General features: G+C 34.5%; 1 protein-coding gene across 1 annotated transcript in view; it reads left to right on the plus strand.

Moving 5' to 3' along the window:
- Positions 1-17,472, plus strand: part of TENM1 (teneurin transmembrane protein 1) — a 1,051,200-nt gene that overhangs the window by 685,956 nt on the left and 347,772 nt on the right. Inside the window, exons 9-10 of the mRNA XM_004606346.2 lie at positions 12,299-12,498; positions 12,955-13,165. Of these exons, the coding sequence (XP_004606403.2) occupies positions 12,299-12,498; positions 12,955-13,165 (411 nt within the window). The remainder of the gene's footprint in view (positions 1-12,298; positions 12,499-12,954; positions 13,166-17,472) is intronic.

Here is a 17,472-nt window from a genome sequence, read left to right on the forward strand (position 1 = left end):
TAACAATGTTGCACTGGGGGCTCTTCATGGTCAGGGGAATGAGATCCAGCTTGTTACTGGATTTTGCATATGAGTACACCATGGGAAGCTTGCAAGGCTGTCCCATGGGGGCAGGAAACTCTCAGAAGCTTGCCAGTTTCTCCCAGAGCTTCTGAGAGCTTGCTTTTAAGTCTCTGTCTGGATGTTGGTCGTTGATGGGATTGCACACACCTGGGTTCCTCTGCTGGTACCTTCATGCATGAGGCCTGTCCGAAACGTGTGGAGAGGGGCCTCCAGCATGGCTGTAGCTAGGTCCCGGTGGTCTTCGGCTGCCAAGAGCTCTGCTTGGGGTGGGGAGGGAAGATGGAGCCCATCCCCTCCGAGGGCCCCCGGGGAAGAGAGCCAGGCGTGCGGGCAAGAGACTCTGCCCAGAATAACTAATCATTCTGAGCCACTCATGCTGTGCTTATTGGCTATTTTGTTATCTTCTTTGGAGAAATGTCTATTCAGATCCTTTGCCAATATTTCAATTTTGTTAAGGGTAAGATTTTTTAAAAATATTATAAATACAAGACTGTATATGATGTGTGATTTTCAAACATTCTCCCAGTCTCTTGGCTGTCTCTTCACTTTCTTGGTGGCATCCTTTGAAGCAAAAATATTTCAAATGCAGATAAAGCCAACTTTTTTTCATTGATTATATGTGTTTTATGTACAATCTGAGAAATTATAAGATCCAAGGTCACACAAAAATTCCATGTTTCATCTTATAATTTAATATAGAATTTTTAGGCTCTAAATTTAGGACTTTGGTTTCTTTTTGTTAAGTTTTACATACAGTGTGTGAGAACAGTTCAGCAACCCTCCTTTGCTTGTGGGTAGCCAGCTATCTAGTACCAGTTATTGAAAAGACTATTATTTTCTCTGTTGCCTTACAACCTTTTTGGAAATACATTGACCATAAATGTGAAGATTCATGTCTTAACTCTCAATTTTATTCTGTTAGATAGTTGGATATATGGATAGGTATAGGTATAGATGATAGAGAAAGAAATATCTTAATGACAGTATCATATTATCTTGATTATTTTACCATGGTAAGACTTTTAATAATTTTTAAAGACAGGAATTGTGATGCCTCCTACATTATTTGTTTTTGTTTTTTGTTTTTGGCCAATTAGTGATGCTTATGGGATTACTATTGGGTCTGCACTCAGGAATCATTCCTGGAAGACTTATGGGACCATATATGGTGCTGGGGATTGAATCCGGGTCCACTGTGTATAAGTCTAATGCCCTACTCACTGTACTATCTGAATACTTTACATTAATTTTTATTTGAGGATTTTTAGTTAGTATGAGTCACTTGCATTTTCATATTTTAGCTAGCTATTTCTAAAACTGGAAAATTAAATTTTGATAAAAATTACATTGTACCTGATGATTCAATTTGGTCTTACTCTTTTAACAATAGTAAATCTTTGGATCCATCAACAACAATATATTCCTCTTCATTTTTCTGCATTTTCACGTTTTATTCAAAAATATTTTGTATTTTTTTGCATTTGGGCCACACCTGGTGGTATTCAGGGTTTATTCTGTGCTCAGAAATCTGTGCTCTGTGCTTTGGAAATTTATGGGAGACCATATGTTGTCCCAGAGATTGATGAAGGATCAGCATCATACGAGGCAAGAACCTTCTCTACTGCACTTTCTTCCTGTTTCCTGTGCAAATCCTTTTGTTGATCTTATTTCTAACTGTGTTATTATTTTTATACTATACATAAGAATTGTCTTCTTGATTTCATTATTGATATTCTATTATGTATGAAATAAATATATACCCATGTTCATTCAATTAATCATTAAATATGTCTTTCTTCAAATAGAAGTATTATTTTCAGGAAGTATTTTATTTCAAATTTGCCTGAAATTCTGAGTAAATTTTGAATGTCTGGATGTATGACAATGTGAAGATAACTTTTAATTGTATATTGATCTGAGTTTTCATAATTAAATTTAGTGATACTGGCTGTGTCATGTACCACTGGTATTCAGATTTCTAAAATTTTTATAAACATAATTTTTTACACTGAGTGAAATTGTACTCTAAGACAGGAGAGCTATAAATTTGGATACTTATTTTTGTGACTGCTCCTTATTGACCAATAGATCACACTAGAAGAATTGTGAAACTTTAGAAAGTCAAAGTTTTCACTATGAATTTGTAAGTTCCTTTTAAAAATAATATTGTATTCTTTCTAATATGCATCTTCTCTATTCTTCATTAGTTTGCAGAATAATAATATTCAATAGTATTACTTAAAGTCTGCACACATATATGAATATATTCAACGAAGAGATACATTAGATTAAAATGCAGGTTAGGGTCAGGAATATGGCTGAGTGGAATAAAGTGCATACCTAGAATATTTGAGGTCCAAGCACCAACTGACTTATGACACCCCATAAATATAAATATATAGCTCTGTTAGTCTCTGATCATTGCTGAATTGGCCCTTACAGGCCGCAGCACCTGTTGCCTCCAACAATTGTAATGCAGGCCTAAGCACTGAACTATCAAGCCATACAATGATACATTTTTGCCAGGAGTGTGCCCAGGACCCTGGAGTATCACTGCATGTGAGCCTTATAAAAATTTAATTCATTATTTAGGGTAATTCATAATTTAGGTAATATTTTACAGTAGTATTTTACTTCTGAGATGTTTGCAGTGTGAGGTGAGTGGAGTGACAGCACAGCAGGTAGGGAGTTTGCCTTGCACGCGGTCGACCCAGGTTCAATTCTTTTGTCCCTCTTGGAGAGCCCAACAAGCTACCGAGAGTATCCTGCCCACACGGCAGAGCCTGACAAGCTACCCATGGCATATTCGATATGCCAAAAACAGTAAAACAAGGTCTCACAATGAAGACGTTACTGGTGCCCAATCGAGCAAATCGATGAACAGGATGACAGTGCTACTGTACTGTAGTCAAGGCATAGAAAATCAGATGGGCCGGACACATAATGCAATTTAGAGATGATTTAGAGAGGATGGTGAAATAAGCCTAACAATGAGAAGACTGCTGGTGGCGGTTGGGGGTGGTGCTGTGCCTATTTATTTCAATCAGTTGTAGTCTGATATCTTACAGTAGTCTGAACATAATGACTTATACAGTAATGTATTTCTCAAATAAAAAAAATAGTTAATGGACTTTTCTACATAATTATCTATTATGATTGGCAGTGAAAAGGAAGGATTTTATTTCTGAATATATTATTCACAGTTAATTCCCAAAGGCTAATATGTGTAAACAATTCCAATCTTCCCCAAAACTCTTTTACTGAAATTTAAATATATATATATATATTTTATCATGGTTAAATATACTAAGCATTATGATTTTATTAATTAACCCATAATTTTAAGTTTTTCTATGTACAATGTTATGTCTTCCTTTAATTTCTCCTACCTATAAAACACTTATTTTAAAAGTATAGGTCTGAAAAATTTGTCCCCCAAAAGTTGGAAATTGAATGTACATTTTTCTTTAACAGTTTACATAGGTAAATTATGTAAAGAAGGCCTCAAAGATGGGATGCTTTGACTCCAACTGACTCCCATTCATCTCGTCACAGGGTTTGATCAAAGGGACTATGGGTTGATATAAGTTCTCTTTTTTGCTCTAAGCACTAATGTTCTAAATTTTTTAATGGTGTTGCTTTGAAACAATTATTACCCCAAAATGGAGAATAACATGGTACTTAAATCATGGGACCTTAAATCATGAGGATGAATTAAATTGAATGAACATATAAGTCATTTCATTATATAATTTATAGATTTTGGACACTACATTATTAAGTAAATGGGGAATATTATCTTAATGCATATTTATTTTTCTTCTCTTTTGATGACATTCCATTCAGATATAGTGGTAACTTTATATTAGACTCTTTTTAGTGGGATTTTCAAACTTCTTTCTGGGTGTGTGTGTCTCACCTGGCTGTCCTCCAGGTTCACTCCTGGCATTGATTGGGGGACCATACGTGGTGTGTGTGATCGTTGCTTTGCCCAGTGAACTCTCTTTTCAGCCCCATTTTCAGAAGTTTTTTTAAAAGGTCCAAGATTGCTATTACAAACAATACCACAACCCTTAACCTAGTTGTTTTTACCTGAGAAATTGATCTTGGCATCTTTGTAATGTCCATTGTCATTAATATCTTCTGCCAAGGTTGCACAAGTTTCACATAGAATCATTGAATGCAACTAGTCTGTAATAAATATAAATAAATCTATCTATGTAAATATATATGTAAATATATGTACAGAGTATAATTATGTATCCCCACACTTATTAAAACAATAGTATTTAATAATAATGTTATTGATATTCATTCACTGTACAGTGTCTGCCACCAAATCAAGTCTCTATATTTACCTTCCCAGTGGTTTGACCTTTCCTTTTTGAACTGAACTATAATCAGTTAGTATGGCATCTTCAAACTACCTGTCATTGTTTATACCCACTCAGCAGTTGATGCCTGTGTTGCAACCTATAAAGAGAGTGTTTAGATCAGACTAAATTGGTAGATATTGGCAAAACTGAGATAACTGGAGTATTGCACAGTTTGATATCATCTGTGACTCTCACTGCATTTCTGTGACTCTCACTGCATTATAGACTTGTGCGAGAAACTGTTCTGTTATAGCAGAATATATTCTCCCTATGCCTTCTGATAGGTTTAAGTAAAATAAATCATTTACTAGAAATTAAAGCATGAATAATATAGAAATTATATCTTTTTGCTGTGTTTTGTTTTTGGGAGTTGGTTTTTTATGTTTGGGGGCCACATGGCAGTGCTTGGGGCTTCTCCTGGATCTGCATTCAGGGATAATTCTTGGTAGCATTTGGGGAACCACGTGTGGTTCCAGGTATTAAACCAGATTTGGCTGCATGCAAGGTAACAGTCTCACCTACAGTACTATCGCTGAGGCCCCTTTGAACACTGCTACTGACAATTTGCAAGTAAACAGAGTCAATGTTAGTTTTGCCTCAAATTCTTTCACTTACATCTATGAATTCTGGATATTTTCATAAACTCAATTACATATGTAGACTGCATATGATTCTCTTTCTTTCCCTTTGAGCTACATTAAGAAAATCATAAAGGCAAGAGTAACATGCTAAGTGAAATGAGTCAGAAAGAGAAGGACTGACATAGAATGACTGCACTCATTTGTGGAATATAAAATAACATACCATGAGAGTAACACCCAAGGACAGTAGAGACAAGGACTAGGAGGATTGCTCCATGGCTGTAAGGTGCCTCATGTACTAGGGGAAAAGGCAGTTGAGATGGAGAAGGGACCACTAAGTCAGAGATAGTTTGAGGGATTGCTCAGGAGGGAGATGTGTGCTGAAAGTTGACAAAGGACCAAGCATAATGGCCTCTCTGTATCTGTATTGCAAATCATAATGCTCTCAGAGAGAGAGAGAGAGAATGAAAAAGAAAGTGTCTACCATAAAAGCAGTGTGTGGGGTGGGATGGGGCTGGTGGGAGGGATACTGGAGATATTTGGTGGTGGAAAATGTACAATGGTTAAGGGGTGGGTGTTTGATCATTGTATGACTGAAACTTAATCATGAAAGCTTTGTAACTGTATCTCATGGTGATTCAATTAAATATATACATATATATGTATATATACATATGAAAATCATGAAGGGCCAGAGAGATAGTGCAGTTGGTAAGGTTCTTGCCTAGCATGCAGCCAAATTATTTAGCATGTAAATATTCTAACAGAAAAGTACTATCCCTTAAATGATATAAAAAGATGAGAAATTCTCTTAAATATCAGATCATTGCAACTAGCAAATTATAGTTCATATTTTCATTCACGTTGTCATCGCTCTTCACCTGTCTACTTGTCCATAAATGTGCTACAAGATATCAAAGAGTAATACCTTTTTATTTAAAAATCATTTGGAGATTTGGTCTAATAGCTCAATGGGTTGAGCACATGCTTTTTACACTGGAGACCAGGGTTTGCTTACCAGCACTAATGGTCCACTGAGAACTGCCTGAGTGACAGAGCTTGGAGTATCCCGCAAATACCCACCATTGTGGGTATTTTGTGTGACATAAATAATCAAGAAATATTTTCAAAATAGAATTATTTGTAGAGATTATTTATGTATATGTTTTGTATATTATATAAGACTAATAAACACAGAACTCCAACAAAATAATTTCACAAGATTCTTTGATTTAGTGAATAACATTTAAATAGCCTCTTTATGTACTATATGATGCCATAAATTTCAGAAGAAGGAGATTGTGTAGCATTTGCTAAGGCTTCTATGTAAAGGTTAATGTCTATCAATGAGTTTCATCCTGAGATTTTAAAATGACAGTGTCTGTATTCATCAAAGACTGTAGCACTTCGGAGAATGTTTGCAGAACCAAAAACATTTAAATAGTTTTATATGTATGATATTGTTTGTACAATCAAATGATCCATTTGTGGGCAGGAGAGATAGAACACTGGGTAGGGTGTTCACAGATAGGGTTTGGTATGGAGCACATGAGCACTCGCAGGAATGATCCCTGAGTACAAAGCCAGGAGTAAGTCCTGAGTATCAGGGGGTATAACTCTCTTCCACAAAATTTTAAAGTGATACATTTTGCAGAGTGATAAAAAGCAACTAATGAGAGTATCACTTGAACAAACTGAACATTAAGTTAAAAATAGGTGTATTCACATAAATATAGTCTGTTAATTGCCTGCTCTCATTGAAGACATTTGTCAGCTCTGGGACCATAAGAGTTAAATGTAAAATCAACCCTTTGGTGACCAAACTGTTATGTCTTACATGAAAAACATAACTTTTAGTGAAAAATAAGGTCCTCAGTTGGTCACTTATCATCTCAAAGGGCATATTTTATTAGAAATGTCAATTCCACAAAATTATGTGTCCCGTAATGCATAATTATGTTGAAAATTGCATTTGAAATCTATTATTAACAGTTAACAGTGAGCATTCTTAAAATAGTTATTACTCTTGGCCTTAACACAAAAAGCAATAATGGAGGTATTTTAGGGAGTTAAAAGCTGCTAGGCATTGGCCTCTGAATAAAGCCACTGCAGGTGTGTTTCTTAATGGACTGTTAATTTTATAGTGGGTGAACACAAAGGACAGAGACTATGTGTGTTTTTAAACTGTATTTGGTAGGGAGAAGGAGTTGATGACTGAAAAGTATAAAGTCAGTGCGAAATGAGGCCAAATTGAATTTTCTTTCCTGAGGTGTAATCCTCATTGTTTGAAATCAACATAAACTAAATATTGCACTTTCTATTATATTGTACCTCTTCCCTCTATCACAGAACAAAGATTTCCAGAAACATGTTAAACTAGCACTTCTAAAAAAAGTAGAAAATGTTGCAATAAATAACAGGTATGCAATTTCAGACTCAACTAAATAATATCTCCCTAAACCAACTCCTTTTGAGTTTCTTTCTTTGATACTAGCCCTAAAGGCACTCATACTCACAAAGATTTGACCCATTCTATTTCCTATACTGACTGTCTGAATGTCTGAGAGAGTCTGTGTCTAAAAAGCTTTATTTCTCATTGACTATAGATTATGAAACCTAGGCATAATTTGTGACAAACACTGCATCTCAGACCTATTGAATCACAACTTGTATTTTAACAATATCTTCTTTTCATATAAATTCAAGTTTGTGAAGCACTATTCTAGAATTTTACTTTGCATTGCTCCTTCTTTTTCCTTGCTTCTTTTATCCTAGGAAAATAACTTGATGATAAGAAATAATCATCTATTGTATACATATATATATACATTTACAAAGTCATGTAACTAGATTTTACTTTTAATTTTATTTATTTTAATTTGGGAAACCACACCTGGTGATGCTCAGGAAATACTCCTGGCTCTGTGCTCAGTAATTCTTCCTGACGATGCTCGGAGTATCATATGAGATGCTGGGGATCAAACTTGGGTCAACCTAGTGCAAGGCAAATGCCCTCCCCACTGTACTATCGCTTTGTCCCCTATTTTTAATTTTAAATGATGGTTCTTTCGTGATTCGTGATTCATGGTTCTTACAGTTTAGCATAAGTATTTGGCTCATTTCTCTGTATTTTAATTATAATTAAATGATACATAAAATTTATCTTCCATCATTTGTTTTCTCTAACTGTACCATAAAATCTATCTTCCTTTCTTTCCTTAATTTAGATGATTTACTTTTATCTCAGTACCATTTTCTCTACTAAGCAATAGTTGTATTTTAATTTATACTTGAAATTCAATAAATTTTTACTTATAACAATCTGAAAGTAATTGATATTGGTACATTCTTCAGGTTGATACACCAGATTTATTATCTCAAATTTGTAAATGGGCTTTTAAAAATTATTTTAGTCGGCCAGAGCAATAGCAAGTTAGTCAGTTTCCTTGCATATGGTCAACACAAATTTTATCCTTGGAACCAAGCCCTGCCACGAGTGATCCCTGAACACAGCCAGGAATAAACCCTGAATACCACCAGGTGTGCCATGCCTAAAACAAAAATATGTAAATAAATTTAAAAATGTATTAGTCTTTTAAGAACTACTTAAAACCATATTGCTTTATTAAAATCTAGTCTTAAAAACTTTATCAAGGAATAATTGAGAAACAAAATTGGACATGTTTAAAGTAAATGACAAGAGGCCCACATGGCTGAGCACATGTGGTGCCCGCATCTCCCCTCTTGAGATGTGTATTGTCATGCTTTCCTGTCTAATACTGGGGTGTGTGTAGGGGCTCTCTCCACCCCTGTAGAAGACCGGGGTTTCTATTGAGCATGTTACTCTCCACTCTCTCCCGCTTTCACTCCCTCTTTCCTCTCAAAACCTCCAAATAGGATCTGTTTTACTTCAAAAAAGAAGTAGATGACAATATCTCATATATAAATATCCATTGTAAAGTGATTAGTGCAAATAAGGATAACACATCCTCACTTCACATAGTTAAGGTAGTCAACTTTTATCGGTATGTGTTTTTGTGAGCGAGCAAGCTGTGACTAAGATCTGCTCACAATCTTTGAGTATGGAATGCTCTATTATTACGTATAGGCATCATGCTGTGCATTATCCTCACTACCTCTTGTAACTGAGAGTCACATCTTTTATCTATATCACATCATTCCCCCACCTTATTTCCATTCGCAACTACCACTCTATTTTCTGTTTCTATGAAACTGATTATTTTTTATTTTATGTGTGATTCCAAACAATAATTATATATCTCAAATTGACTTATTTTGCTTAATATTGAGATTCATCCAGGATTTAAAAAATAGCAATATTTCCTTCTATGTCTATATAATATTCCATATATATCTTACCCTTATTCATCCATATACTGACACCTGTTCTGTTTTGTTTTGCTCTTGGGAATAATATTGCAATGAATTTGAGCGTCTCTCTTCAAGATATTGATTTCAGTTCCTTCGGATACATACTGAAACATAGGATTATTAGATTGTATGATAGTAATTTATTTTTTGTTGTTGTTTTGGGGAAACTTCTATATTGCTTTTCATAATGGTTGTACCAATATACATTCATAACAACAAGGGTTCTTTTGGTTTTATAGCCTCGCCAGTATTAATCTCTTATCTTTTTGATAATAGCCATCCTGATAGATATGAAGTGAAATCTCATTGTGGTTTTGATTCACATTTCCTAATGAATAGTAATGTTTGCCCATTTTCATATATCTATTGGCCATCTCTATCTCATCTTTGTAGAACTATCAATACAGATCCTCCTTCCATTTTTAACTATTGCTTTTTTCCTATTGAGTTTTATTAGTCCCTTTATAATTTATGTACTAACTCATTACCAGATGTATGGTCTGCAAATGTTTTTTTCTCTCATTACATAGGTTGCCTTTACAATCTGTTGGCTTTTAGCTGTGCAGAATTCTATTAGTTTAATAGAGTCCCACTTGTTTATTTTAAAATTAGCTAAAATGTATTTTATTCAACATGAGATATTAGGCCCACTATTAATTTAAATGTTCACATCATTTCACCAAAATTACTGCCCTATCATTCCTGCATCAGTCTTGTATCTCACTGCTTTAATTCTGCCTCAATTTTAGCAGTTGTAATATACATAAATGTGTCCAAACTTCTTCCATCTTTTTCAATTTATTTTATTTTATAATTTTATATTACTTTCTCCCCTCTTCTTAAAAATTCTTGTGGCTAGGGCTGTTTGGAATAGTGTTTGCCTTACACATGGCCAAACTGGGTTCAATGCTCACAACCCATATGGTCCCCCAAACACTGCGAAGAGTAATTCCTGAGTGCAAAGCCAAGAGTAAGCCCTGAGCATCACTGGTTGTGGCCTCAAAACAAAAACAAACAAACAAACAAATGAAACCTTTATGTCTTACTAGTCTTTACTTGGGCTGGAGCAATAGCACAGCTGGTAGGACGTTTGCCTTGCACACGGCCAACCAGAATTCGATTGTTCCGTCCCTCTCGGAGAGCCTGGCAAGCTACATAGAGTATCCTGCCTGTACAGCAGAACCTGGCAAGCTACCTGTGGCATATTTGATATGCCAGAAACAGTAACAAGTCTCACAATGGAGACATTACTGGTGATCGCCCAAGCAAATCAATGAGCAATGGAATGACAGTGATACAGTGACAGTCTTTGCTAAATATCATTTGGGACTGACACTCAAGGCCCTATAAATTGATGTCTTTCTTTATCTCTATCTCTATCTCTAACTGCTCCCTTCTGTGCAATCACATATCTTTCAACCTAGTTTTACAGTTTCTCTCCCCTGTGTTTTGAGTCCTTCAGTATGGAACATTCATCCCAAAAGTTATATTGAAATCCTCTATCTCCCTTAAGTTTCATTTACTATACTAGTTTCATAAGTTCTCTTTCTGATGACCTCAATATGTACTATTTTTTTGTTTCGAGGCAATACCTGGTGGAGTACAGGGATTACTCTTGGTTTGGCACTCAGGGTTAACTCCTGGTAGGCTCAGGGGACCACATTATACTACCAGTGATCAAATCTTGGTTGCTCAAATGAAAAGCAAATGCCCTATCTGTTGTACTATCACTCCGGCCCCTCAAATGTACATTTTTGTGGACTATTTATTGACACTCTTCTAGTGTGTGATAAAGTAACAAACAAAATAGCCACCACTTAAAGAACTTAAATTCTATTGCTGGAAGGGAAATAGGCAGTAAACAAAAAATAAGTAAATATGTTGTATATGTTTTGTGATGAAAAATAAGGAGGAAAATAAAGTAAATAAAGAGGATCCAGACATCTATGGGAAACTTTTCCTTTGCATATATGGAAAACCTAGTTTCCTTTACAGCATAATTATGTGTGCAGGTGTCTGATGTATTCCCAAATAGTTGAAGCTCTTTTTCCTTTGCCCTGAATGATATTTATTCTTCCACGTAATTTATCTATTTTTTGGAGAGTTTTCCAAAGGATATTTTTGATGAATAATATAGCATTCTATTATTTTCAGGCATATAGTGTAATAGCTTTCTATTTGGGTATATTGGAAAATAATCCCCATGACAAGGCTAGTTAACATCCCCCACCATGCACCATTATATATATGTTTTTTTATGAGAACTTTTAAGATATATCCTTAGCAGTGAACAAATATTTAACACAGATGATTGAAGGCATTACTATAGTAACAGCATTCTGCATTGTGGACAGCAAATAGTTATTTTAGAACTAGAATGTTGTATTTGAATCACTTTTACCCATTTCTCCTACCCCACTCTACATATGGCAAGCACAGTCTGCTCTGTATGTGTATGAGTAAGAGTTTTTGTTTTTCTTTTAGATTCCACAGGTGCGACTATCCAATACAGACTAAAAGTCATACTCCTACATATAAAATAGTCTTGTTTATATTAAAAACTTTTCTAAGACAAGAACTATAACTTATCTTTGCATCTCCTGTAACAACTAAGACATTCATTGCTCAGTTAAGAATGCTTAAAACAAACAAAATGATGGAAATAAGTGCAGTAGATGTTTATATAGAGGAAAAAGTCTGATGTTCTTTTTGTTTATTGAATTCTTGGATATTATTTAATTTGTATAAAGCCTTGGCAGATGGGTGAGGTGAGAAAGAAAAAAAACACTCATTAAGTTGTTTTGATATACCTGTTATTGGAAAACTATAAATGATGGGTTTATAAATCAATACTAATATCATGTATATTTTTTCCTCCAAAACTAGTGTTTCAGAAGGGACGGGCAATAGACACTGGAGAAGTTGACATTGGTGCACAAGTTATGCAGACCATCCCACCTGGCTTATTTTGGCGTTTCCAGATAACTATCCACCATCCTATATATCTGAAATTCAACATTTCTTTAGCCAAGGACTCTCTTCTTGGAATTTATGGCAGAAGAAACATACCACCTACACACACTCAGGTATTTTATATTATGCTATTTTAGAGGTATTGAAGCTATTTTAGAGTGGGGTAGGACTGAACAATACATAAACTGTTACTTACAAAGTGTTTGGGTGTCAAAGGTGAGAGTATGCGATCTTTGAGAAAAGCAAAAATTCTTATTAATCATAGTGGCCAAAATGGCATTGAGAAATAAGGAATAAAATTAAACAGAGTAGATTCAGAAAAGGAAGGTTAAGGAACTATTCTTAAATTTTGACATCTTTTCCTGAAATGGGATTATTATGAGTCTTGCTAGCCCTCTTGTCATTTTTAAAATTTGATGTCCCCAAACCCACCTATGATTTCATAGCCCCATGACCCCTTGTCCCAAAAAAGGAGTGTAAATCAATAAGGAATAGGAGCTCAAAAGGCAGTTTACTTCTTGTCTAGACATAAAAGAAGTGTCTCATACATGTTTTTGTCTTTGTTCCAGTTTGATTTTGTGAAATTAATGGATGGAAAACAGCTGGTCAAACAGGATTCCAAGGGCTCTGATGACACGCAGCATTCCCCTCGAAACCTGATCTTAACTTCGCTGCAGGAAACAGGCTTCATTGAGTACATGGACCAAGGGCCATGGTATCTGGCATTTTACAATGATGGGAAAAAGATGGAGCAAGTATTTGTGTTAACTACAGCAATTGGTAAGCTGCCTTGGCTATTACTTAAAACTGACATTATAACTCTAGAACGATACAGCGTGTTCAAATGATAAAGTGTTAAAAAAATGTTACTTTTGCTTATTACTCATCCTGCCTTAAAGTCATTATCCAAGACAAGTCAACTATTGGAAAGGCTTATATTATTGTTATTAATGTTCAAATATTTATGGATTTTTTAATTGCTTTATTTGTCACTGTATTTAAAGATACTCACCACGTACCTTTTCACCTTTTCAATAGCAATAATTTCCTGGGTGATATTTTTAGCAAAACTATAAAGATGAACAACTTTAATGATTATGGGGAAATCCAGAGATACTCTGTTTATTCTATTTCAAATTCAAATACAAATCTTTTAAAGTGGAAACACACATTAGATTAGCTCTTCCTGCTTAACATTTAATTTTTTATTTGAAGTTCCCTGACTTTCTACATTGTTTTATATTTTTGGTTTTGGGGCCACAGCCATCATTGTTCAGGGGTTATTTCTAGCTCTGTGCTCAAGAATTACTCCTGGCAGTCTCAGGGAACCATATGGAAAGCTGGGGAAAAAACCCAGGACGTTCTCATGCAAACCAATCACCCTACCTACTGTACTATAGCTCTGGTCTACTATACTATTTGTTACTAATAGGTTTCATGCATTCAAATTTCCAATACCACACCCTTCACCATTGTTCACTTCCCTCCACCTTGGTTTCAGTTCTCTAGAACTGAGTCCAGATGCATTAAGATTTCAAAATACAACTTAAAAGTACTTTGAAAAGAATATTAAAGATAACAAATCATATTTAAAAAACTTTCTTTTAGAATTGTTTACTTTAAAAATCATCCCAGCTAATCTATATATTAAAACCAAAGAGTTTTTTATTTAAAAGTTTTTTCTAATAACCACAATGGCTCTTTCAGTGTATTCAGCACCTGTTAAAGCATGCTTTTTAGGAATTGGAAAATAAAGCACTTGCCATGCATGTGGTAGACCCCAGTTGGATCCTATGTACCATCTACACTCAACATTTATTTAGATCCATCCTAATCATTCAAATATCATGGTGACAGAATGGCATGTAGGGCATTTGTCTTGTATGTGGCTGACCCTGGTTCAATCCCAACACCCCATTTAGTGTCCTAAACATGGTCAAGAGTGACCCAGTGATCTCTTAGCACAGAGCCTAAGCACAGCTGTGTGTGCTCCCCAAACCATATACATATATATGTCAAACCATATAGGTATATATGTATGTGTGTGCATCAAAGATATCTCACTTTTGAGATATTTTCCAGGGAGCTCATGTTGCATGAGTAAAGTTGAGCTCTTTACCAATTATATAACACTGAACATAAACAACTCAGAGACACATGATTTTATTGTGTGAATTAAAAACACGTCTTTTAAAAGAAGAAAAATATTTTATAGCTGTCAGCTTTCAATACAACTCACACCGTTTTATCCTTTAGTTAACCTGTTTAGCCATATGTTTAGGAAGATGTGTTGACTGATAATAGATATACCATCTGCTCTTTATAACAATTATGTTCTATTTTTACTTGATGCTGAAGACCTTGAGTGAGTAGAAAAATGCACGCCAGCCATAAGATTATCAAAAACTTTCCTCTAAAGTACTCAGGAAGGCAATACTAATACACTGATTATTTTCCTCTTAGAGCATAGAGTTCTACTTCTATCTTCAAAAAACTTGTTTAATTGGAAAAAATGTTTTAAGTTATGACATTGTTATGCCACTCACAGACTCAGTGTGACAGATTCAACAGTTTGCAACTTACATAATGTTTTTCTATCCAGGCCCACTTTTGATAGTAAAAACCCCAGTGAATCATGAGGGATTTTTTTCTAATAAATAAAAAAATTAGGAGATCTAGAATATCTGTGAAGATTAATTTCTATTCTTTTGCTATAATTACCCCCATATCTCAACTTAGAACACTAACCAAGCAACTAACCTTTCAAAAATCAGAAGACCCAGAAATGTTCTTTGAGTCTTTTATCCAAAAAAAGACCCATACTTTCTCAAAAAAAGTACCTAACCTTTGAGATACAATTCCTAGTATCCAAATACCAAGCTGTCAAATTTCATATGCAGTGACATATTTTCTTTCTCTGCATGCAAGGCAATTTTTTCCTGCTTCTGTTTTTTTAATTATAATCAACGGAAACTTTTCTCCTACAGTTCCAATTTAAAAAATCCAAGTAAATTTCTGGAAAAATTAATGCACATAAATTAGTTTCCCTGAATTATCTTCATTATTTTTATGATGCTACAAGATAAATTATCTAAATCATAGTAAAAAGATATACAAAACAAATTAAGACTTGTCTGAATCTAACTATTCTAAATGGTGCTCATTCATCCATTTCATGATAACGCTAGAATTCAACAGAATTAGGTCTGCTATAAGTAAAAGATAAAATAATCAACCAAAACTCTTGAATAACTAAAATATACTAGCTACTAATCTATATAAATATATATTATTTTATTTTTATTAGTATAGACAGAATTGTCAACATTTCATAGTCTCAGATAATCTGATCTGTAGCATAATATATATGATTAATAGACTGCATATACTTTACAACTATCATAAAACAAATAATATAATAAGCCTTCCCATATTGAGTGGAAAACTTATTATTTGAGACCCAGTATGTCTGATTCTAAGTTCCATAGTTATCATTATACATAGGTTATAGGGGTTACAGTGACAATTGTTCAAGATAACTGAATGAAACCTATCTAGAAGAGTGTTGAGTGTATTAGATAACTATCTATATACATATTTACACAGACACATATATACATTTGCATGTGTGTGTAATTTTCAACACAACCCTCATAATCTAGGTATAATGATTACTATAAGAAAAGAAAAAGGTTGGAATGAGTAATCAGTTTGGTAAAGTCTTCCCACAACTGACTGGCAAAATTCATATTTGAGATCCAGTATATCTGATTCCAAATCCTGGCCTTTAATTCATATCCATTCCACAAAATTATTCCGTTCTTCATTTTCTCCCATGAGAACAACAAAACTCATCATCATTGAGGATGTTGATACCAACAGACTGCTAGCTTTAGCAGTTTTAAACATAGAACTTTAAAATTATTCTCAACTTTAATGAACTGGAGTCTTGAAAGTGGTTCCAGAAGTAATATTAAAAGGAATACAAAGCTTCCTGCAGGCCAACATAGATAGAATAACACATTATTTTTATTACTATTTATGTGTTCCAGCTGTTGCCATCTTCCTCCTGGATTCCCCAGGCTGTCCCATTGTCTCTTTGATACCCACTGGGAGTTGCAACTTTCCAAATCTCTCTCATTATCTTATTTTCTCATTTTCATTGTTGGTATCAAGTTCTGTGCAGCAATGTGTACGCAGGGATAACTCTTAAATATGTCAATAAGATGTGGTGGTTTTTATTTATTTTGATAGCAAACTTTCTTAAACATATTTATATAATAGCTACATTCCTGCAAGGCTGTTTACATGAAGTTGTCAATAGGGCCTGTGTGAAATTAAATTCAACTATATTTATCTTGAAGATTTCCACCATGGTCTCCTATTACCCATCTGGGGCAGAGAAAATCCTAATGTAGGCTTAAGGCTGCTATTACTGCTTGTTGCAAAATAGTAGAAAGTAAATAAATAATTGTTCCATATCTGAATGAAATATATTGTCACCCTTTCATGATGATGTTTAAATAAATTATTTTCTCAAGATAACTGGTGCTTTAATGAATTGGAATGATTAACATTTTATCAAATATTGAATTTCTGCAAATACTGCTACAGACCAACATGTATCATACGTCAAATTGTTATCTAGTTCTTTTTTTTTCTTTACTTTTTTTCTTTCTATTTTGGGGGGTGGGTACACCCAGAAGTACTCAGGGCTTACTCCTGGCTCTACACTCATGGATCATTCACAGTTCTTGGATGAACATATGGGGTGCCAGCAGTTGGATGTATGCAAGCAAAGCTCCCTAATCCTCTATACTATCTCTCCAGCCCATCTAGTTAAGTTTTCTAATACAGATATCAAAAAACAGACCATCATAAAATTTAAACTTATCAAAAGTTGACTATTGTAGTCACATGGTAAGGCAGATGTTCTCTTCTGATAAATATAAGATTTCCCATCACTAAATCACTAAATTGATTCTAATCTTTCACAAATTCCCTCAAATTAAGTAGATACCACTTACTTCTTCTTGTTTTTATTTGACCCCAGGTAGAACTCTGAGTCTGGATCAATAGTTATTTAA

This window comes from Sorex araneus, chromosome X (genome assembly GCF_027595985.1).
Source record: "Sorex araneus isolate mSorAra2 chromosome X, mSorAra2.pri, whole genome shotgun sequence".
Classification (NCBI taxonomy): domain Eukaryota; kingdom Metazoa; phylum Chordata; class Mammalia; order Eulipotyphla; family Soricidae; genus Sorex; species Sorex araneus.